This window comes from Dicentrarchus labrax, unplaced genomic scaffold (genome assembly GCF_905237075.1).
Source record: "Dicentrarchus labrax unplaced genomic scaffold, dlabrax2021, whole genome shotgun sequence".
Lineage (NCBI taxonomy): Eukaryota > Metazoa > Chordata > Actinopteri > Moronidae > Dicentrarchus > Dicentrarchus labrax.
This window is the reverse complement of record NW_026136718.1, coordinates 22,064,048-22,086,608: the sequence shown is the minus strand read 5'-3', so window position 1 is coordinate 22,086,608 and position 22,561 is coordinate 22,064,048. Positions and strand designations below refer to the sequence as shown.

Sequence of the window (22,561 nt, the reverse complement as noted above, 5' to 3'; positions counted from 1 at the left end):
TATTCACAGATTCTCTCCTCTTCCTCTATTGTCTCCATTTCTGTTTACATGTGGTTTTGCTCCAATGATGATTTATTCAGTCCGTTATTCCACCTTCCTCCCTCTCTTCGGTTTCTCATTGTTAAAATATTTCCTGTAAGAGGATGTACCCTGACTGTTAATACCGTGTTTTTTTAAAATCAAATGCATTCCGCAGCTTATTCATCCATCCATCGGTCTGTCCAACCAATCATAGACCTGCCTCATCAATCAAGACAAGTGTCTCAGGTACCACCAGCTGTCTGTAAATGAGCACTGACAGAAGCAGGTGAGGCTGGCCTGCAAGAGGAAGTGTGCACACTTCCCCTCTGCACCCCTCTTTGCCCTCCGGCCTCCCTGGTGTGAAGCATCTGGGTCAGGTGATGTTTCAGGGTTCAGGGTGGCCTGGCAGGTCAGGTCAGTGGAGATGGATGTCCAAGAAGTCTGAACGTACGCAGGAGAAAGTACACGTGAAGAAGAGGGGTAGGAGAGGAGCCAGATTTTAGGAACCCAAACAAAGAGGCAGGATATGAGAGTAACTTTCATATCTTTCACTGCCTCTCTGAAAATAAACAAGGGATCATCCTCCGTATCGCATGACTGTAGAAGTGAGCATCACAGGCAGCGCTTCAACGTGTCTGTGATATTGTGTTAAAGCAAAGAGACGAAAGAGCGGGGACAAGACTGTATCAGACTGTAACAAATCCACCCAGACAGCAATGATGAAGGGAATGAGCTCGGGGAGTTATGCCCCCTGGCAGCTCACTCATGTTCTATTAAGTATAAATGTAAAAAAAAGACGGCAGTGAGTGGAGTCTGCAGCATGTATATGTAAACACACTGTTCCCAGCAAGTTCAGCTGTAGGGACCTAGTCTATGTCGGGGTCAGCGTCAGGTGTCCGGTCATCGATTGACTTGTAACCTCGACCCTCCATAATGACATCCCTTATTGGCTGCTTGCGTCAGACCCCATACCAATATGAAAGTGGACACCGGCTCCTCAGGAGGTAATTGTATCCAATGAGGCCAAGCTTTCCCTGCCATGCAGGGGCCAAAACCTCAACCAAATCCCTCTAGAACACATGGGACTGCATCACACAAGTAAGAGGACGTTTTTACAGATGAATAAATGACACTGGAGAGGCTGAATTACACAGATTTGAGGGCCTTCATGTCGGAGCCTTTAATCCAAAAAACAGCTTCTGCAGAAAGACAGACACTCAAACTTGTGTGAAAATCTAATGTTTTTGGGATGTTTGTGTCACCAAAACAACTAGCATCCCATTACTTTCTCTCCTCCTGTTCCCTCCCTCCCCCTTTGCCTCTGATACCCCCTCCTCCCCAGTCTTTTCCCCTCCCTCCCTTCTTTCACCTCTCCTCTCTGCCCCTTCCTTCCCCTCCAGATTGTATAAATATCTGTGAGCTGTTGCAGAGAGCTCAGTGTTAACAGACCTGTTCAGTGAGGAGAGACAGGGGAAAAGAAGAAGAAGAGATACCTGAGGAAAGCGTGAGACAGAGTAAGGCACTAAGTCGTCCCCAGAAAATTGGGATTTAGTAAATGATTAAAAGAGAATTCCAGTTAAGAACTGGAAAATAAAAGAAGCCTTGGCAGAAGAAAGTAATTCAGAGGGAGAATTTAAAGTAAGCTTCTGATCTGTCTGTGTGGAAGGACCGTCTGCAGTATGTTCTTCCTTCTCTTGTTGTGCATTTGTGGTCTCCTTCTGCGAGGTGACGCACAGGACCGAGCTGCTCTGTGGAGGGGAAACGACCGAAGTGGACGATGCCAGTACACTTTCACTGTGCCCAGCCCCGTCGAGGCCAGCTGCCCACAGACTGGAGGCCCCGAGATGGAGGGCCTGAAGGCCAGACTCAGCTTGCTGGAGGTGCTGGTGTCCCGGCTGACTGGAGGGGACGCCAGGGGTCCCCAGGGAGCCGGGGCTGGAGCTCAGCCTGAGCTTCAGGAGGCGCTGACCCGGGCTGTGGGGGAGAGGAACCTGCTGCAAGGAGAGAAGGAGCGTTTGGAGCGGGAGTTGGAGGGACTTCAGCGCAGGATGGAGGAGATGAGGAGGGAGACGGAGAAGCTGAGGAACAGACCCTGTCCTCCCCAGACCCCCGTGGTGCCACCAAATCCCTCTCTGCAGGGCAGTGGCCTGATGAGACCTGCTGGGGGTAAGAGACACACACTTAAAGAGCTATTTAAAAAATGTGCAAAGCTTAATGACATTTATAAATAGAAAATTATTTTTACTTCTGAATATTCTACTCTCATGAATTTCCAGCTCATTTGATCATTTGTTGATATTTTATATTTAAATCTTCCCTTTCCATCCTGAAATTAAGATGGATGATTAGATTACCTAATTGTCTGCAGACAGGTTGGCTGCTGAAATATGCATTTGGTGACCCTGGCTGAAGGATAATGGGTTAATTGAAGCAGAGAAGTGATGACACATAAATGTCATCTATGTATGGAATACCATGCACATATAGAGTGCATTGCACAGGCACAGGGATCCCACTTCTTGCAGCGGCAAAGGGGATACAGCTCAGGTTACTCCTGAAACCATATCTGCCTGCACAAACCGGGTGAATAATGTGTGTGCATCCTCTAATGGTGTATGTGTGTGTCTATTTTTGTGGTTCATGTTTTGGTTGCCCCATTAGTCTGCAGAGATGCTCAGCTCAGGTTTCTGCTCTCCACTTCCTGCCTGCATTTTAGGGGTGATGGTGGCAGGCCAGAGAGGGTCGGCTCAGTATTTATGAGCAGATCCTGCCTTCTTTATGACTGGTGTTTCCCTCTGCATGACGAGCAGGGCGCGAATAGCCTGGTGGGGTGGGGGGCTGAAATGTGATGCACTTTCTGGAAGTGGTGGTTCCGTGCCAAGGTCTCATCTTAGGGCTTTTGATGATGCCTGGTGGGTCAGGGCTGGTGGGGATGGAGGGAATCAAAAACACTATACATCCAGGGGTTAGATGGCTGCACAGAGGTCAGAGTTAACTTGGAGCCAGTAAGGTTAAGCTCTAATATTGTGTGTTTGCAGTGGCCAAACATCCGTCTAATTAGCCTCCGTGCTCGTCTTTTCACCCACCATCCCCCTTGTTTTTCCCAGTTAAGCCGTTGCTCTGTTTACCCTCTTGGGTCTTGAAGTGAATTACTTGTAAAGCCGAGGTTGCCAGCAGCAGTAAATCCTTCCTTACTATCTCCCACATACTCCAGGTTATCTGCTTAGCTCCTCATGTTTACACCTGCAGACGGAAATACACAGAGACGGCCCCTGAGGGTGAGCGGCAGATGTAAAATAGATCACAGTGAGAGAAAGACGTGCAGAACCAGAAGAGAGAGGAGATAAAAGTCAAAGCATTTTGGCAAGTTCGTAAATTTGACAGGAACATTTTAGCATTTACAACTCAAGAAGTGGTTATGACCTTCAGTAACACTTGCCTCTCAAAATATATGAGCTGGTATTCTAGTGTTATTTTAGGACTTTAAAAATAGACCTTCACATAAAATTTGCACTAGCAGTGACAACACAAGCCAGCCAGCCTGTAAGTTAAAAGTGGCAACATTCTTTATAAACAGAGACCTGGCTTGGGCTCAAAGCAGAAATAATAAAAGATTTAAGAAAAGATGTGGGTTGATAACATTTAACAGCACAAAAAATATTTTTTTTCTAAAAGTGTAACATTTAGAAGGATCTATTAGCAGAAACTGAATATAATAGTATTTATAGGTAGTGTATAATCACTTGAAAATAAGAACTGATGTGTTTTTGTTCATTCAGAATTAGCCGTTTTTATCTACAGAGGAAGCGGGTCCTCTTCTACGGAGTCTGTCATCTTGAACTGCAATGTTTCTACAGTAGCCCACAACAGACAAACTAAACACTGGCATTTTGCATTTTACAGTTTTCGCAAGTTCCTCCTACATGCTTGGAAAGCTGAGCTATATTCAAATAATTGCATATCTGCAACTTACATACACCTTGACTTCCAAAACGTTTATTTTCAGATTTATGGTGAATATGGAGCCAATTCACAAATGTTTTCTTTCAATTTCTTCTTTCCATGCAGTCATAAATAAATGTATTTCTTCTGTCTGTCTGATTATACGCTGTGTTCTGAGAGGTCCAGATGCAAGATGTTTCTACAATATTACGGTGATGTTGGACTGATAGGATAGGAGCTGTGTAAGCAGGGGTTAATTAGGCCGCTGTCTCCTCAGACTGAGCCTCCTCTGGGAAATTAAGACTTGTTTAGTCTGTGAGATTTATGGTATTCTGCTCAGTGACATCCCAAACAAAGAGGCAGGACATGAGGGCACATATGGCACACACATACACACACACACACACACACACACACACACAACAGGGAGAATGTGGCTATTTACCTGTGACGATGATGGATGGTTGTGGCCTCGTAGCACCCCCCCTTAAAACACTATTGACCATTTTGTTTTACAAGCTTTAAAAGGGATAAACACTTACCTTTAGCTTTTTAGAATATCTTTCTGTTTATAACACCCAGAAACTTTCTCATGCCACTGCTTTTTGTCATCTGCTCCATTAGCAACCTTCCACTCCTCTTCATCAATGCTGAGAATCAACATCAGCCTCCAGCTGCTAGCGTTTATTGTTCTCTGCATCATTAGGGTTCATTATGCGCCTGAAATCACCGGGCACTGCACGTGCAAGAGAACAGCAGGCAAATGCTCATACACTAACAGTCACCAATGGACACAGATACACAAACTTGCATCCTTTCGTCCATTTCCAGGAAAACTTGCTTTCTTTTGTAAACATCAGCTTCTTTGTAGCTTCATCAAGCCTCTGCGGAGTATACAGTTTACAGACATTGTTTGACATTCACATTGTTTATTTTTTCACAGTAATGGTTTCAGGAAGATCCAAATAGGAAAACAGGGACAGGGTTGGGGGTAAGTGGGGAGAGACAAGAGGAGGAATGAAGAAAGGAGAAGAGAAGAAGGCTGATATCTGACAGTGATACAGGGGAGAAAGGGCCAAATGAGCGGTTTGAAGTTTGAGGACGTGAGGTTGACAGTGCTGGGGTGGGATGGGGTTTCGAGTGTGTCAAGTATGTGTGTTATGGTCGGCCAATCTACCGACTGTCTGACTCCAGAGCAGCTGGGAATCCATTCAGAGGTGTTTGTTTCCTGCTGTCACATTTCCTGCTGTCAGTAGTGCCATAGCCACGTTTGGGTACACAAATGCTCTCTTAGCTATTGTATGCTACATGTGAAATGTGCAACAGAAATCACTAAACTCTGCGTGTGTGTGTGTGTGTGTGTTTAGTTTCCAGTCCGATGTCTCACCTGATGACCAGGCCCAACAGGCAGGGAGACAGCAGCAGCAGTTTGAGAGGTGGGATACGTTTTCTGCAGAATCACCTCCAACTTGCTGTTTATTATTCAACTAAATCCATCTCTCCATCTCTCCCCGACAGACTCAGCGTGGCAGTATGCATCTCCAGATTTCCAGGAGCTGAAGGCCGAGGTGACAGAGGTACCCGCTCCTGACGGCTCCGAGGACAACACAGGTCTCCGTTTTAAATATTCTTCTTTATTTCTGCCTTACAGGACTATACTAGTGGTTTAGCTTATGTAATACGAATCACTTATACACATTTATTATTATATATTGAATCACAGATGTGCAACGTTCTGTTTTAGAAATGTGACTTGTTTGACTGTGTTTCTACCTTTCCAGGCACACACAGTGCACCTGTAGTTTGTGACAGTCCTGTTTTTGTATGATTATAAAATGATTTTACTGTAAATGCTGAATGTGCAAAATGCATTTTGTTTGCATTGAAACTGTTTTGAGATTTTTAAAGAGAAGAAAGAATATTTGTGGAACTTTTTAATGCAATGGATTACGTTACTAATTACAAAAACTGCCATGTAAATTGTATTCTGTAACTGACAACATTTTCAAAGTAATCTTACTCTGAATGACACACGTGCATGAGCACGCTGGCAATGTGATACACATTCCTGCGTCCAGTTTCATCCTATTCCACTGATCGACAGTTGGTAATAACACACAAAGAATTCTAAGAAAGAATCTAAACAGAACTTTTGCTGTTTTCCAAGATAAGTCCAAAAAGCACCTTTAAGATCAAATCTGTGTGTATGAAATGTTTCATGAAGGAAGCCCAAAGGCTGCCTGTAACAGTAAGAAACTTATATTCATCCGTATTGCACCCATTCGCCATTGGTCAGTGAAAAATGTAAAGAACACGTTTTGTAGTTAAAGAGCTTAAACTTGCAAACACAACAGTGCAGCCCTTTAAAATCCACTCCTGGCAGCTAACGCCCGTCTCACTCACCCCTTCTACTTCCTCCCCCTCTGTCCATCTGACCTGGCAAACATGACACTCACCCCCCCCCCGCTGACAGCCTCAAAGCAAATACTGCTATTAATACTGTAGCATTTGGGGCGAGAATACCAGAGTCATGCCAATCTGTAGGTATGAGGGCCTGCCTGAGTTTCATGTTTGCCTCATAAATGTAAAGCGAAAGCACCCCTAACGAGGGTGTCACACACACTGTTGAACGTTCCCTTGATGGGTTTCCCAAAGCAACGTCATAGTTTGCGCTACTGAATGGCTCCCAGCAGGTTGGATTGTTAGGAGATCATGAAAATACACGTGCAGTCACCACGTGAAGTCATATAATCTCCGATGAGGCCACGCCACAGGGAAACTACATGGTAATAGGTGTATTTATAAGAACTTACTTCCTAACTTGCCCTTAATCCAATGCTACATCCAAGGGTGTATTTTAGGAAGTGGTAAATATACAGCCTGCCTTATCGTTTTCCCAGTAAGACAAGCAGTGGAGAGTTCCTGCCCAAGATGAGTTGTGGCCCAGTTGCTGTTCTGATGGTGGTGAGTCAGACAAAGTTGCGGCTAACAGAGATGTCAGGCAGCATCTCTAGACCTGCTGTCTGCCTCCGAAATGATGAGCCCATCATACCCCTGATCAGCTCTCGGATTACCTTCGTCGTCCCTCAGCCATGTGGATGTAGTTCTACCTCTGACTGTATGACTTGTCTCCTAAAGTCACCTGAAGAAATATTTGTTTTCATTTGAGGACGCTTATTTTTTCTTGGTTATACTTTAATATTAAAGTCATCCTAAGTTGTATTGGTTGGTTAGAATTATTATTCTTGCAGCTTGTTCACATGGCTTTAGTTTTCATGTTTCCTGTCCTTCCTGCTTGCAGGTTGTGGGGAGTTGGTGTCAGTTGGTGCACCGATCACTCATAGGAAGGCCGACAACATAGAAGGTAAATACGGTGTTTGGATGCAGGATCCTGAGAGTGTCTCCCCTTATGGACCCAACATGGTCTGGCGCATTGACACCATTGGCTCTGACGTCAGGAAGCTGTTTGGGTATGAGGACATGAACCAACTCTCTAAAGGCTTTCCATCCAAGGTAGGTGTCACATGGAGGATATTTGTTCACGGGAATGAGCCAAAAATCTTCAGGCCATTCCTCGTTATTGTCTCATGGTTTCCTTCAACAGGTCCTGTTGTTACCGGAGCCGGTGGAGAGCACTGGTGCCACTGTGTATCGAGGCTCTCTGTATTTTCAGAGACGTCGCAGCCGTACCCTCATCCGCTACGACTTGGCCTCTGAGAGCATCGCAGCCCGTCGTGACCTCCCCCACGCCGGCTTCCACGGCCAGTACCCCTACTCCTGGGGAGGCTACACGGACATCGACCTGGCTGTGGATGAGCAGGGGCTGTGGGCAGTCTACTCCACCAACAAAGCCAAAGGGGCCATCGTGATCTCGCAGCTGGACCCACACAGTCTGGAGGTGAAGAAGAGCTGGGAGACCAACATCAGGAAGAACACTGTGGCCAACACCTTTATCATCTGTGGCAAGCTGTATGCCGTGGCCAGCTACACGGCACCCGACACCATTATCAACTACACGTACGACACCGAAACCAGCCAGGGGAAGGCCGTGGCCATCCCCTTCAGGAACAAGTACCGCTACAACAGCATGATCGACTACAACCTGGCTCAGAGGAAGCTGTTTGCCTGGGACAACTTCCACATGGTGTCCTATGACATCAGGCTGGGTCGCCAGCAGGCCAACTAAGGCTGCCACGAGTTACTGCTGAAAAGTGACATTTGCTCACCTGTTCCTGCTTCAAAGACTCAAGAGCTTTAGAACATAATATGTGTGATAGTAGTAGTTATAAAGCCAACACCATCAGTATCAACGTGTAGAAGAGCGTAACTACCAAACTCCAAAGACATTTGAGGAACAATGTCCCCTGCAGGTCTGTTTTTTTGTCTTTCTTCAGTGGGAGGGCTTTTGCTGTGGCACGGTCCACGAACATGTTTTTAGAGGAATTATTTTTGTACCGCCTTTAATTCAGATGTATGATTTTGTTTTTCTTGTTTAACTATATATATTTGAGGTCTGAAAGTTGACACATAGTTGAATTTCACAAGCTGCAAGTGGGATAATTAATGAAATTTACAACACAAACTCCTGTGGTACTACAGTGTTTCACCAGTCAACATCTTTTATTAAATAAAAGTGCTCTCTCACTCAGCATGTATTCAAAATTGCATGTACGTGTACATTGTAGTCAATATAATGACGTAATGTTCAAAATTGTCATGTAATAAACTTCTTCCTAAATTACAACAGTTTATGTGATTATTATGGTATTATATACCTCTGACAAGTAATGGTGCCTATTATAAAGGCACTTAAGTAAGCTATAACTAATGACATTAATGATTAACAAATCATTCACTTCACTGGTAGCTGAAATATTAAAAACATGCAGCTCCAGATTTAGGGATTTAAAATTAAAAGTTCTCCAACTTCTAAAGCTAAAATATGCAACATAATGCTGGGGATGTGGCTCATGAAAAGTAGACTTTTTGGAGATAAATGCTTCTCACAGGACAGCAGAGTGATGCTTTATAAATCAGTTACTGGTCATTCATTACTTTTGGGTAGCCCGCTGTGGCTGTTGAGTAATCATTAAAATCAAGCCATTAAGTTAATAAAATGGATGACACTTTCTAAAAAGCCATCAGCAAAATGTATCAAGTCATATGTAGTTACCATTTACTGTATGTTGTGTTTAAATTGATATTTTGAGTACATCAAGAAATTAATTCAGTAGGTCAGAGGTCAAACTGTCCATTACAGGGGTCATGATGGATTAAAGAGCTTCCTAAAAACAGAAGAAAGAGCACTGCAGGAGGATGAACACCAGCCAAAACCTGGCAATGTAAACAGTGTTCTTATTAATGGCCTAAACCATTATTGAAAATAACTTAAGCTTTAAATCAAGACATTTGTTACACCCAATTAACTCTTAAAAATAAAAAATAAAAAAAAAGCGCACCTCATTTGAATGTGCTAGCCAAGCATTGCATTGCTTACCTAAGCACTCTGAAATGCCCATTTAAGTTGGTAAGTGTTCTAGTGACACCTAGTGGTCAGATTGATCCATGCTGAATTTGATTCTGATGAGTAAAATAAGAAGGAAAGATGACTTCAAGTAAAAACAAACAGGCGTCACGGAAAAACATCAACAGTATATTATTTTATTAGTTTCTGTAACCAAACCGAGAGAATGTAAATAAGACCGTACATATTTTAATACAGCGATGAAACCCCTGTACAAGTTCAACAAAAGAAAAAAAAAAAAGAAAAAACAAAAAAGAGAAAAGATCATTACCCTCCCTCCCTCATCCATCTTTCAAAGCAAGGACTCTGCTCCTGGCTAGGGTTGAGGTGAGGAGGACACCCTCCCCACCCCAGGGTGCATACTACTGTACATATCTGAAGGACCCTTGTCACCACAACCCCGAGATGAAAGCATTGTGGGTGGGACAGCCAGCGGAGGTGAGGCAGAGACAAAAAACAGCACTGATTGCTCTCATCAGTAAAGACAACAAAAACAATAAGTGTCCTTCTGCCCAAACGCTTCAGAACTTGAGGCTTCTCATTTCATTTTTTTTCCTTCCTCGTTCTTTGTGTACGTCAACCCTTGTGACAAGGGGGAACAAGAACAGGATACACAAAGTTTTCTACTGTTTCAACAATCAACTCCTCACCGTTTTCTATTCCTCTAAGTAGCCCTATCCTGCTATATTCTAGCTAAGGGCACTGAAATCAGTCAATAGCAGCAGGTCTGGGTGCTTTACAGTGAAGTGTGTATAGGTGTGTGTTTGTGTGACAGCAAGGATGGGTGTGTAAGCAGTGAAAGGGTGTGTGACAGTAGCCCCTAAACTGGAACAGCTGCAAGTAGTGATCATACATCATCCATGTAATCCTTTAAATCCACTCGAAACTCTGCTGCCATGGCAACAGCAATCCTAAAAGGCTGTGACATCGTCTCTGCGCTGCTTTAACCTTTGGCTAAATATACAAGAGAGTCCAACTATGAGCGCCCCCCCCCCGTTTAGACCACAAACACACACCCGAGACACACACCCCAACACATCAATAATTCTCAGGCAAGGAGATGAGAGCAGAAGGCAGGAGCAAAGGCTCACAGGCAGACTAATCAATAAATCAATCATTAAATTCAATTAACTGCTGCATGTTTCACATTTCCATTCTGGTAAAATAAAACAAAAACTCAAAAACAAAATGACAATGTCTGATTCCATGTCTCTGTGTGGTAACCGTGGATTAAACCGTTGAATGAATGTGTGCGCGTGTGGTTACGTGGTGCATTTTCCACGTGCACAAATCTCTGGATTAGTTATGATGGGAGATTGGGCAACAAAAAGTGCGCTTCACTAAATGACATCTCCTTAACAAGATTGTTTTGACTACAAAAACAAAACTGATTCATTCTTTTGTTAACAAAACAGGTTTCTCCTATAATATGCGTGATCCTATTTGGGAAAAGAAATAAAATAAAGGAACAGAAATCAAGAGCTATAAAAATGGCAAACTCAGCAGCAAATCTCATTTCAATTTTCTTCCTCCAACTCGCTTCTTATCTACCGTCACAGTAGATTTCTATGGAACAACTTGTGCAACCATTTTATCGGCATCTAAATATGATGGAAGAATCCAACTCAATCGCCGCCACCTACAGTGGGACAAGACAGGGGAAGAAAGAAGAGGATTATGAATACGCAGGACAGTGCCTACTCTCAGTAACCACTACCATTTGGATTTCAACTCATCCTCCTCCCCCACACTGTCCCCCAGGGCTGATATGAGGTGGTGACTGAGTGAATGGGGCTAGATTCTCTCTCTTCCATCCATGCATATCGTCATCTGAAGAGGGTCAGCCGCTCTTTTACTTGCCCTCCTCTGGTTTGATGGCCTGTGGTTTTATGGGGCCAGTCCGTATGGGCTTGGCCGTGGAGATGGGAGGTTTGTCAGAATCTGGGCGTTCGCCTACTGCCTGGTGGTTTGGGGCAGAGGTGTCGAGTGGGGGTTTTCCTCCCTGATCAAGCCGAGACACTTTACTGACTTGCGGGGCCTTGAGTTGCTGCTGTTGCTGCTGCTCTGAGAAGAACTTATGAGTGGACTGGAGCACCTCAGCCCGCTGCTTTGCCTGTAGAGTGATTAAAAGCAAAAATCAGCTAACCCAACCATCACTAAAAGAGCATGTCATCATCTGACGGGCCAGTTAAGAAAACAGATGCACAGAATGAGCCGATAAAATATGGAGCCAGACCTTTAGGTCCTGTTCAGCCTTCAGAGCCGCCTGTGTGCCTCTGGGTGCCAGGGAGGGACCAGGAGGTCCTCGAGGAGGGTGCTGGCTGTGCTGTGGATGCTGAGGGTGTTGTGGGTGTTGTGGGTGTTGTGGGTGCTGAGGGTGCTGAGGGTGCTGCGGGTGCTGCGGGTGCTGCGGGTGTTGAGGTCGGGGATGGGGCATTAGACCACCACCCACATTGGGTGACATTGGAGGGCCCATGGGAGAGCGCTGGACACCTCCAGCAAACGAGTTAGCATGAGGAGGTCGAACCAGAGGAGAGACGATGTTGGGCTGAGACAGAATCTGAAATGAAAAGTTGACAGTTGCCTTTCATGCCAATAACCAGTGCATTTTATAAACACAATCAAAATACAGGTTTTCTGAATATTATTCTACCTGTGGATTGAACTGGCCAGGGAAGTGCTGTGTCATTCTCATGCCGGCAGAGCTAGGCTGAAACTGCTTCTGGTACAGCATACTGTTCATCTTACTGGACTGGCTACTAGGAGAGGTGGAGCTTGCCCTGCAGACAGAGGCAAGGGAAACAAAAAAAGTCATGTGAATTAAGTGTATTAAACACACCATGGGTCACACTTGATGCGTGGTTGATTTTGTCTGTGTAGCCATCACCATCTTCATCACTTCAAGTTGTGGTGCTGCTTGTGTAAACACAAATTTATTTTTTACCTGTAAGGGCTGGAGGTGGGTGTAGTGCTCCTAGCGCTGACGGGAGGGGTTCCAGGCTTCACATCCATCCCACTGCCAAAGAGTTTCAGATCCATGTCCATCTGCAAAGTGTCAAAATAAAAAAAAGACTGTTAAAAGAACACTTTTAAAAATCTAAACTATGCATGTGTTGCTCTCATACGCATGTTAAACTACAGAACCTTGCTGGTGGGAGGCTGCATCATGCTGTGGTTGGGACCCATTATGCCTCTGTATGGCTGGGAGACCGGGGGCTGTCGGTTGATGTTTGGGGGTTGGGCCTGTGGAGGTGTGGGAGGCAGCGCCAGTAGGGGCTGGCCTCCGCCCGAGCCAAAGTTTGGCAGGGACAACTGGGAACTGGGCAGAGGGACTGTCACCTGGAGAGAGATTAAGACAAATGTTACATATTCCCCAGTACACAGCTTTTGTTTCACACCACTGGAAATTGCGCACATTTCAGAATTTGGTGACTGGTAAAAGATGATAATCTTTTGAAGAGGTTTATAAACATTAAATGTCTATTATTATGTTTGCATGTAGGTTACCTGTTGCATTGCAGAACTGGGCGACTGAGTGTTGCTATAGTAGCTACTCTGGCCATGTTGTTGGACCTGCCCCGAGTACATGTTTGAATGCTGATTCATCCCCTGTCGAGCCTGAACCAAAGACACAAATATGTCAGATGAAATATGCACACACAAACACAGATAAAGTACAGTAGTCAATATGTCAGGAATTATCATAAGGTAGAGTGAAATATTTGCTGTGAGCAGACTGGTAACCTGCAGCAGGTGTGTGTCAATGAGCTGGGAGCCTCCCATGCCAGAGGGCTGGTTGAGCTGTGGCTCAAACAGAATGGGAATGTGCTGGGTAGAGGAGGGCTGCTGATAGGCCAGATTAGACTGAGGCTTGCCCAGCTCAGGTGCCTGCACGCCAGGATAGCTGTGCAGGGATGGTCCTGACAGCATCATGGAGGGCTGTGATAGGCTGCTCTGCATGAACGCCTGCTGAGACCTGAGGGGGGACAGAGCAGGATAGAGGATTAAATGACAGAACAATGGTACCTGAAGATGGGGATCCTGGTACTTCAGCAGTACTGTATGTTCCAACTGTGTTTTGGAGCAGTGTCGTACATTACCTGTATGGCTGCAGTGAGGAGCTGAACAGGTCCTGTGGCTGGGAGACTGGAGGACCAGTGCTGAGTCCTAGCTGAGCCTGGTGTGTGTGTTGGTGTTGCGGCTGACCTTGCAGTGGAGCATAAATAGGGATGGGAATCTGCTGCACTGCTGTCGGCTATAGCGTGGAGAGACACAGACGGGTAGTTTTACTTTCAACATTAAAAACATTCTTGGAGCATGTTACAGACGAGTAAAAATCCCTACCTGTGAGAGGCCAGGCTGGAAGCCTTGCTGCTGTGCCAAGGAGGGAGGAGCCAAGCGAGTACTGAAGAGGTGGCTAGTGTCCATGTAGAAGGCTGGAATCTGTGCTGCAGAACCTGGAAACACAAGGGATTAAATATTACTGATTAGTAAAAGATATTAACAGTTAAAATGTGAAACTGAACTATCAGGGTTATAAAGAAACAAGCAAGTTGGTGTTATACATAGATTGATGAATATGTTCAAGAACAAAGAGTTTACTTAATTATTTAAATTTCATTACATAACTTTCATAACATCACAGTTTAGTGTCATGTTTCTCTCACCTGCTGCAGACTGAGAGACGTACACCTGTGGGGTCTGCTGCTGTTGGGGCAGGAGGGGAGGCACACAGCCCAACTGAGAGAAGCTGCTGCTACTACTGCTACTGCTGGAGGAAGACAGACTTCCACCCTGCAGTTGCTGGGGCTTCACCTTACAGATGTTAGGGGGGTCAGAGGCTGTGGTGGTCTTGGTGCTGAGTGATGATGTTGTATAGGTACTAGAACCTGCAGGGTGGAGATAAAGAGATGGTGAATACAATCATAATGTATGCCTGGACACTACTGTTGCACAGGGGGAAATCCCAAACCAAACACACAGGGAGGTCAGTGTAGTGTACAATGTCAGACCACTGTTGGTGTCAACAAAAGATACTGCTCGAGGTATACAGTAGATGTTAACTGGGAGTTGTATTACCTGACAGTGAGGTGCTGGGGGTAACAGAAGCCACAGGGATCTGTGGCATGGAGGCAGACGAGAAGGTTGAGTATGAGGATGCACAGGAAGTGATTGGGGAGGAAGAGGAAGTGACTGGAGAATTCTTCTCCAGACTTGGGGAGTTCTCCCACGCTTTACGAGCTGATTCCATCTGAGGAGACATAAAGAAATTAGTGCTTAGGGAATGTTTCACTGAAACTCTTGACAGAAGTATATCTTAGAGAAAGTAATGTTGCTACATATGTTCACCTTTAGTGTTAGGTCAACAGTAGCAGGAGAGACGGTGCTGAGGCTGGAGCTCTGCTGCAGGGTCTCTCGTCGAGGGAGAGGCAATGAGTGGGGTAGTGCCACCTGAAACATACCAAACATTTTTTTCCATTTGAATAATGCCAACTTGTAACAGCTGTATGGGCCAGATGTACAGCTTTCTTTTTTAATTTGAAGAGATCACAACATTTTGTGCTAATGTAAGGATGTGTACTCACATTTGCCACCAAACTCTCTTCCATTTTGTTGCCTCCTGTGGAAACACTGTCAGCCAGCGAGGAGGAGGGGGCGGTGTAGTCAGTTACGGACTCCTGAGAGGCAAAGGCATAAATTCTGTTGAGTGCTATTGTAAGTTGGTGACTGAGGGTATAATCTAATTGATAGACTGACTCTTAAAATTTATTTTGATTTTGTAAAAGACATTAATAATTTGGTAAAGTAATCAGTTTGGCATTGTTCACATAATTTAAAAAACATAAGGCTAAGCTGTTATGAGACTAACATACCTTAGAGTTACTGTTGTACTCTGCTGAGGGGACTGTGATCATGCCCTCAATGTCTCCTCCCAGCTCTGGTACTGTGGCGTCACTGGTGGGAGGACTGGAGTCTGTGGCTCTACTGACGCCTCCCCCAGGGACTCCTCCCTCCAGCCCCTCGCCATCTCCTACACGTGCGTCTTTGGCCTTGCGGTTCTTTAGAGAGCGTTCTTTACCAATGGGACCTGGCTTGTACTCCTTGGTCTCCACTGGTTCCATTTCAGGAAGCTGGGGAGGAGCGGGGTTAAACATTTACATTGGAGTGGAGTTTTAAATAATACAAATCAGTTTTGTTGTTTAATAGCTTAAAACACTAAGTTCCCTCCAGAGCAGAGTTACCTTCTGTGTTTTGATTGGACCAGCTCGAGGTTGCTTCTGTCTCTGTTCTTTGGGAGCAGGTAATTTGTTTTCAGAGCCAGTTTCTAGCAAGGCTGGAACTCCATCACTGTCAGTGCTGCCTGCAGACGATGGCGCTCCGAACTGGATACTGTCTATTGCCAATTCTACACTGCCCTCTGATCCAGGCTTCACACCCTGGTAAAAAAAGAAACAAACAAAAACACACGCAATGTTTTCATGGTTAAATCATGTCAAAAGTATCCAAATGATAAACTCAAGACATCAAAACAAAAGATGAAATAGGCATATTTAACATACCTCAGAGGAGACAGTGCCAGTAAAGGAGGTAAGAGGTTTGTTCCAGGCACTCACAGAAGGTGGCTGGGGAGGGCTGATTGGACCAACTGGAATATGCAAATGACATATTTTAGACAAAAGCTTGCTGATAAACTCACCTCTGCATCACAAAGAGATGCAGGAGTCAAAACATACTGAGGCATTTGTTTAACAAGAATTAATATATCCACTCACGCTTCTTTACATCAGGAAGGACTGTGGGGCCCGCCACCTTGTTCTCCCACAGTTCTGTACCCAGAGTGCTGTGTGTCTGTGTAGGTGCGGGGGGTAGGCTTTTTGAGGTGAAGTCCACAGTGGAAGGGGGGATGGAGGGTAGAGGGGCCACTGTTCCTTCCAGAGTCTGAGGGGGTGCAGCAGGCTGGGAGGGGGCAAGGTGAGGATGCTGAGGAGCAGAAATGGGAGGCTGCTGTTGGGCCTGGGGTGTAGAAGATACAGGAGGCTGAGACTGTGAAGTCTGCTGCTGCTGCTGTTGTTGCTGTTGCTGTTGTTGTTGTTGTTGCTGTTGTTGCTGCTGCTGCTGCTGCTGCTGTTGTTGCTGTTGTTGTTGTTGCTGCTGTTGTTGCTGCTGCTGCTGCGATGACTGCTTTTTAGCAAATCTTGGTGGCAGCTTTCCACCACCTCCTCTGCCCTTCTCACCGGAGCCTTTTTTACTCCAGTTCTGTATGAGAATTAGAATCATTAGGACATATGGCTCATTATCAAGAGGGTAATGCATTGCTGTTTTAGTTTAATGGTTTATACTATGTACCACAAGCTATGCGCCCTGTTACCTGAGTAGTCTGCTCTTCCTTTTTCCGTTTCTCTTCATCCTGCAGGCGTTTTTGTTGCTTACGGGAGACCACCTCTGTGAAGCCATCATCATTAGTGCTGGACTGTGGGTCCTCCGTGGTGGTGACTTCTGGGTGGTCATCAATGATCACAACACCTACAGTGACGGGACAGGAAGGGATCCAGACATTTACATTCAGTTTTCAGGTGAAGAGCAGCTGGTATAGGTTCCTGGCAAATCAGTAAGAGACAAGCGAATAAATGTGTTTACTTACTGGCATAATTGTTAAGATCAAACTGAGAAAGAGCATTCTCCTTAGGCTTCTTGGCGGCCTGTTTGGCCTCATCTTTGCGTCGGGCAGACTGCTCTTTTGCAGACCTCTGGGTTGCTCCTCCCGCTGTTGGTGCTGTTGCCTCTGAGTTCTGCTGGCCTGCAGGGCTGTTCAATTCAGACATGTTGGAGACAGAACGAAACATTTTGTTAGTGTCTCAAGCCTTCACCACCACACTTCTGTTCTCACCAAGAATGTTTACATGTAAAGTAATAATGTAACGACATGAGATTTGTGTAAATAAATCTCATTTGCAAGCCAAAAGAAAATATGCCTCTATTTTTTTAATTTATTACCATCCTCTCACTGAAGTAGAAGATGACAAAGAAGCCACTAGACAGCAAGTGTGTTGAAGCACTAGATGAAGGGAGAAAATGTTTTCACTCTTTTCTCCATCAGAAATGTCACAACCAAGTACAGCAAAAGTCTAAAAATACTACGACACTGATGCCATATTTAGTTATCTTTTAACCAAAACACTTCAAAATGGTCAATTACAGCACACCTGAGGACAGTAATCTACCCAAGCTGAGAATCCTTTCACAGTCTAAGCCTATTTGGACAGGCAATACCAACGGTTTACTCAAGTACGTAGATTCTGCACTAGCATTATTCAGTGCAACTATTAATTAGGAAGAATATTACACAAAAGGTTTATTGTGTGTGAATAAACACGTGGCGCTTTTCTACCGCACACTGTTCATTGAGTCAACTTCATTGTGCAAGTGTTAATGTAAGCAGACAAAATAAATGCTTAACAACAGACAATAGCGCAATTGTAAAAACTCACCCTTTACGGCCGGCTTTGGCCCCTCCCCTCCTCTCTCCTTTGCCCCCTGTGTAACTCCGGCCTGGTTTGGCTCCACTGTTGCCTCTACGATTCTGTCTCTCTGTAGGCCGCTGACTTGAGAAACTCCTCTTGGCTGCAGGAGCCCCTTCACGTTTTGGAGTCACCCCTCCATCAGGAGGGCTTTTATTGGGGGTCAAAGAGCCTTGGGGGAGTGCAGGTACCGGGGCAGAGGCAGTGGCTGCTTCGTTAGCGGCCTCCAGTGCTCCTTTCCTTTCTTCTCGCTCCCTCCTTTCGTTGAAATCGCTGCTCTCAGAGGCAGTTTCCCACTCCTCATTGGCTTGATCAGAAGAGTTCTGGTTAGACAAGTCAGGGGACTTGGTACCGACTGCAGTGATGGTGGGGCTGGTCTCAGGCAAGGCTGCTTCTATAGAAGAGGGTAAGTCTGGTGCAGGCATAGTAGATGCCACATCCGCAGGCACAGTTACAGGGGTTCCTGGAGCTCTAGACAGGGTTGGGGAAAGTGAGACTGGAGCAGGGGCAGAGCTAAGGACAGCAGCAGCAGGCACTGGGAGTAGAGGAACAGGGGGAATTGGGGCCATCTCTCCACTAGCTAACACTGCAGCCTCCCGCTCTTTCAAGCGCCTGAAGCGGGGGGGTTTATCCTGCCTCGGGGGCCGTGCAGGTCTGGATCGGCGAGGCCTTTCTCTACTACTCTGAGGAGCGCCATCGCCAAATTTCTTGCCATCAGACTTAGGGGGTCGTCGGTCAGTGGGAGGATTGTCATATCTTGGTGTGGGCTCCGTGTCCTCTGGCCTGAATGTCTCCATGGGTTTTGAGGGCCACTGAGAGGACTCCCCCCTAGCTGCTGGCCGTCTAAGAGGGGCTGAGCGAGGGCCACCACGCTCCCTTGCTCCACCTCGTCTACTGTAAAGTCCCCCTCTTCCTCGTCGAGAAGGCTCTCCTTTAGGAAGGAATCCTGGCTTAGGCCTGCTTTCATCGTCCCCTCTGGATCCAACCCTTTCCCCCATGTGAGGAGGTCCAAAGCCTGGCTTGTGGGGCCCAGACCGGAGCTCCCCAGGGAGCTCTCGTCTCAGTGGACGGCTAGGTTTGGTGCTAGGCTCACGGTCAGAGGGTCCAGTATCACTGGCAGACTCCCTTCCCCCTTCACTTTCAGAATCTGTGTCTGAACCACGACGCCGTCTACGTTTTGGTATAACCTCAAAGTCTGAGCTCTCGCTGCGTGTCTCACTTTCTTCCCTGTTGCGAAAGGCAGCAGCACCTCCAGCAGTAGGTAAATCAGAGCGTGATCGGGGTTCTCTATAGTACTCTGCCCGGCTTCGACCACGACTCCCCCTGCCTCGACCACTGTAAGTTCCCCGGTAGCTCCGTCCTCTGGAGTAATACTCCCCTCGACCACGTCCTTTGAAATTTGAGTCAATGGGCCACTCTCTCTCTCTGTCCTTGTCCCTGTCCATTTCCTTCTCCCGCTCACGTTCCCTCTCTCTCTCCTCTCGTCGGTAGGCACGTGGAGGAAGATTGGACTCTTTCCTGGAGGGCAGTTTGGGTTCTGGGTGTTTGTCATTGCTGGGCGGTTTGTCTGCTTTTTCCTCTTGAGAGGAAGAGGTAGGAGCCCCAGATGAAGGCTGAGAGTCCCTGGTTCTCTGATGGCCAGTTGGTGTTTCTTCAGCCTGAGCAGCTTCTCTCTTCGCCTCACCCTGAGGTCTGGAGCCCTCGGACACAGCAGCAGCTGCAGAAGGAGCTTTGGATGACTGATCCTTTTTGGACCGGTCTCCTCTTTCCCCTCTTTCGTGACGCTTCTCTCTCTCTTCTCTTTGCTCCCGCTCTTCTTTCATGTCCCTTAGGACAGGCTTCTTTATTGGCCCGGACCTGCGGACAGGTCTCTCTCCCCCTGGTCCTTCTCTGCGTCCGGCACCCGATCTCCCACCCCAGCGCAGCTCAACTTTTTGCTTGTTAGGAGCTGGCAAAGGCAGCTTCTCTTGTTTGTGTAATCCATCAGCAGGAGGTGTAGCCCTGTTGCTAGTCACTGCAGCCTGGGTATAGAGGTCATTCTGGGGCTTATCATCACCCCGTTCGCCTGTGTCCTGTAGTTCCAGTGATTTCGTTCCCAGGGGTAACCCATCAAACCTAGGCTCATCCAGCTTGAGGGAGTGACTGGAACCCTGGGAGACACTCCTCTGGAGCATAGCTTGACCTAGTGCTTCTACCTCTTCACCACTGGGTAGACCTGGCTCCTCAGGATCAAAGGCTGGGCGTACAGGGACCATGTCCAGTTGCCCTGATGCATCCTCTTGGACCTGGGTAAACGCTGATAGGGACTCTGTAGGGTCCTGGAAGAAGTTATTTTTATGCGAGTCCAATGCACTGTAGTCCTGGGGATACATAGCCGGGAGACCCCTATCCAGATCCAAACCAGAGTCCATCCTGTGGAGAAAGAAACAGTTGTTAGTGTGCCATGTCGTTTTCTTTTTAATTAAAAAGGTGGGTGAGAAAGAAAGAAAGAAAATTAGACGTTCTTCTTACGTTGTCATGTATGAATTCATTTCTTTTTTACCTTGGCTCCTTGTTTTCATCTCGTACTTTTGGAGGAGTTACAGATGGCAATGGCTCCGACTGTGGGTATGGGTCTGATCCCCATACCATCCGCGAGTCTGTTGGCAGGCCATGGTCACGAATTGGTCGAGTCAAGTGGTCAAAGGAGTCAGAGCTGGAGCTGGAGTTGTCACCAGGCTCCCTGCGCACTATCTGCTTAGGAGGCATCCTCCCTGGAGAGGACCACACAGAGTGACTGTAAATAGGTTGTCTGGCACATTTGTCAACAAATCAGTACATTAAAAATGAACAAAGATACTCATTCATTCTCCATTTCTATTCCACATAACTTCCTACCAGGGTGGATGTTAGTTGGCATGTCCATGGGAGGACGTCCTGACATCATGCGGGGGTCCATGTAGGACTGCATCATGAGCCAACGGGGGTCGAACCCCATGGAGGCCAGGTGCTGGTGGTGGGGGCCCATTGGTTGATACATGGAGCGGTGTTGCTGCTGTTGGGTAGCTGGAAGTCCGCTACCACCTGATGGGGACACTGAGCCCCCACTCTGCTGCTGCTGCTGTTGTTGCCATTGTTGCTGCTTCATTTGCTCCTAGAAGACCAATAAGGAATAGTGACAAAGAAATTGTAGGATCAATAAAGCTAATTTTGTTTTAATAATAATTTCATTGTACACACACACACAAAATAGTATGAACATTACGCTATCGTATAACATATCAATTACAAATCATTGATCATTCATGGTTTCTGTAACGTAAGCGGGCAACCAGGTAAGAGGTTTTATATATGCAAAGGATTTCTATAAAATACAGACCAGGTGTCTAATTGAGACTTGCATTTATTTGTCAAAACGTGAAGCCACACCAGGCTAGTAAAAAAGGGACCTGCATCTAATTGAGAGCCTGCAAAATCCCAGCCATTATTTACTCAAGAAGCCAGACGTGGACATCCTTACCTGCTGTCTGAGGAAACGAGGTGGCAAAGACTTTTGAAACTGTTTGGAATAGCCTGAGGTGAGAGAGGGACGCATAGCAGCTGCTGCTTCTCCTTCCAGCTGTGGTGGTGCCACAGGGACTTCCTCACCGCTGGGGGGGTCCATGTGAGGCAGAGACAGGTGGGGCTCATCCACTGCAGGAAAACAAAATCAACAGCATTGGCATCTATGACTGAAAGAATGGCAGTCAGTTGCAATTATACAAAGACCATTTATATGCAACTTTTAAAAAAGGCTCTTTGATAACTCACCTCTGTTGTCCTCTATGTTGAAATAGTCTCGTATAGGCACTGTTGTCGTCTTGTCAGGCTGATTCTCCTCCATCAGGGGCCCGACCTCAACCAAGGAGCTTTCTCCCTCGCTGTGAGGCTCTGGCGCTATGGTCACAGGTCTCTGGACAGGGGGGCTGGGCTGAGGAGGCAAGTGAACCTCCTCCTCCTCCACACTTGGTTCTACTCGCTCTCGTTCTCGCTCCATCCTCTCCCCGTCTAGATCCACCATCTCAGGTAGAGGAGTTTGCATGATCGGGGCCTGTGATTGTGAAACTGGGATCGAAGGTACGGGACTGGATACAGGAGCAGGAGCTGACAAGGAGGCTTCCTCATGAGCAACTCCTGCATCATCGTTGGTGGGCTGAGCAGGGGCCAATTTGCCCTCAGTTGTCTGCCGGTGTTTTTCATTGAGACGTTTAAGTTTTTCAGCACAAGCAGCAAGCCGCTGTTCTTCCATCCGCCGTTCCTCTTCCTCTCTCCTCCGTCTCGCTCGTTCTACAGCTTCAGAAACTTCTGCAGGCTTCTTGCGTTTCTGTCGCCAGGCCTCAGAGTCCTCCTCGGCACCAGGTGGTGCTGCAGCCTGTGGTTTGCTTCCACGTGGAGCTCCACCACCAACAGGACGACTGCCGCCCTGGAGAAGAGAGAAATTAGTAAAGATACAGACTTAGTGCCTTGCTGTTAAAATAAACAGTGCACACATAATGAGAGGCTTGTGTAATGCATATTCAGCTTTACCTGGTAGTCC

At 46.5% G+C, this 22,561-nt stretch overlaps 2 protein-coding genes across 3 annotated transcripts in view; one reads left to right on the top strand and one right to left on the bottom strand.

Annotated features, from left to right (window-relative positions):
* Nucleotides 1–1,450: 1,450 nt before the first annotated feature.
* On the top strand, nt 1,451–8,707 carry myoc (myocilin). Its single transcript, XM_051378001.1, has 5 exons — nt 1,451–2,187; nt 5,331–5,399; nt 5,482–5,574; nt 7,265–7,476; nt 7,568–8,707. The coding sequence occupies exons 1-5, from the start codon at nt 1,701–1,703 to the stop codon at nt 8,147–8,149; spliced, it is 1,443 nt and encodes a 480-aa protein (XP_051233961.1). The 5' UTR covers nt 1,451–1,700; the 3' UTR covers nt 8,150–8,707.
* Nucleotides 8,708–9,610: 903 nt separating this feature from the next.
* The window catches only part of prrc2c (proline-rich coiled-coil 2C), a 22,202-nt gene continuing 9,251 nt past the window's right edge, over nt 9,611–22,561 (bottom strand). The window contains exons 10-34 of one of the 2 annotated variants that reach the window (XM_051377999.1): nt 22,552–22,561; nt 21,796–22,447; nt 21,506–21,678; nt 20,884–21,139; nt 20,549–20,759; nt 17,977–20,418; nt 17,130–17,293; nt 16,857–17,011; nt 16,261–16,744; nt 16,048–16,133; nt 15,730–15,924; nt 15,361–15,618; nt 15,073–15,165; nt 14,837–14,938; nt 14,567–14,738; nt 14,155–14,376; nt 13,832–13,944; nt 13,588–13,742; nt 13,232–13,463; nt 12,995–13,105; nt 12,632–12,826; nt 12,432–12,559; nt 12,141–12,267; nt 11,724–12,047; nt 9,611–11,600 (exon numbers count right to left, since the gene is read on the bottom strand). The exon at nt 22,552–22,561 is cut by the window's right edge and continues 171 nt beyond it. In XM_051377999.1, the coding sequence (XP_051233959.1) occupies nt 11,340–11,600; nt 11,724–12,047; nt 12,141–12,267; nt 12,432–12,559; nt 12,632–12,826; nt 12,995–13,105; nt 13,232–13,463; nt 13,588–13,742; nt 13,832–13,944; nt 14,155–14,376; nt 14,567–14,738; nt 14,837–14,938; nt 15,073–15,165; nt 15,361–15,618; nt 15,730–15,924; nt 16,048–16,133; nt 16,261–16,744; nt 16,857–17,011; nt 17,130–17,293; nt 17,977–20,418; nt 20,549–20,759; nt 20,884–21,139; nt 21,506–21,678; nt 21,796–22,447; nt 22,552–22,561 (7,321 nt within the window). In that variant the 3' untranslated portion in view covers nt 9,611–11,339. The remainder of the gene's footprint in view (nt 11,601–11,723; nt 12,048–12,140; nt 12,268–12,431; nt 12,560–12,631; nt 12,827–12,994; nt 13,106–13,231; nt 13,464–13,587; nt 13,743–13,831; nt 13,945–14,154; nt 14,377–14,566; nt 14,739–14,836; nt 14,939–15,072; nt 15,166–15,360; nt 15,619–15,729; nt 15,925–16,047; nt 16,134–16,260; nt 16,745–16,856; nt 17,012–17,129; nt 17,294–17,976; nt 20,419–20,548; nt 20,760–20,883; nt 21,140–21,505; nt 21,679–21,795; nt 22,448–22,551) is intronic. The other variant, XM_051378000.1, reaches the window with a different exon arrangement.

Bases quoted from the DNA above. Each gene is read 5' to 3' on its own strand.
- myoc (XM_051378001.1), top strand. From the start codon at position 1,701: ATGTTCTTCCTTCTCTTGTTGTGCATTTGTGGTCTCCTTCTGCGAGGT. The intron at 2,188-5,330 runs GTAAGAGACACA...GTGTGTGTTTAG, and splicing joins CCTGATGAGACCTGCTGGGG to TTTCCAGTCCGATGTCTCAC. The intron at 7,477-7,567 runs GTAGGTGTCACA...TTCCTTCAACAG, and splicing joins CTAAAGGCTTTCCATCCAAG to GTCCTGTTGTTACCGGAGCC.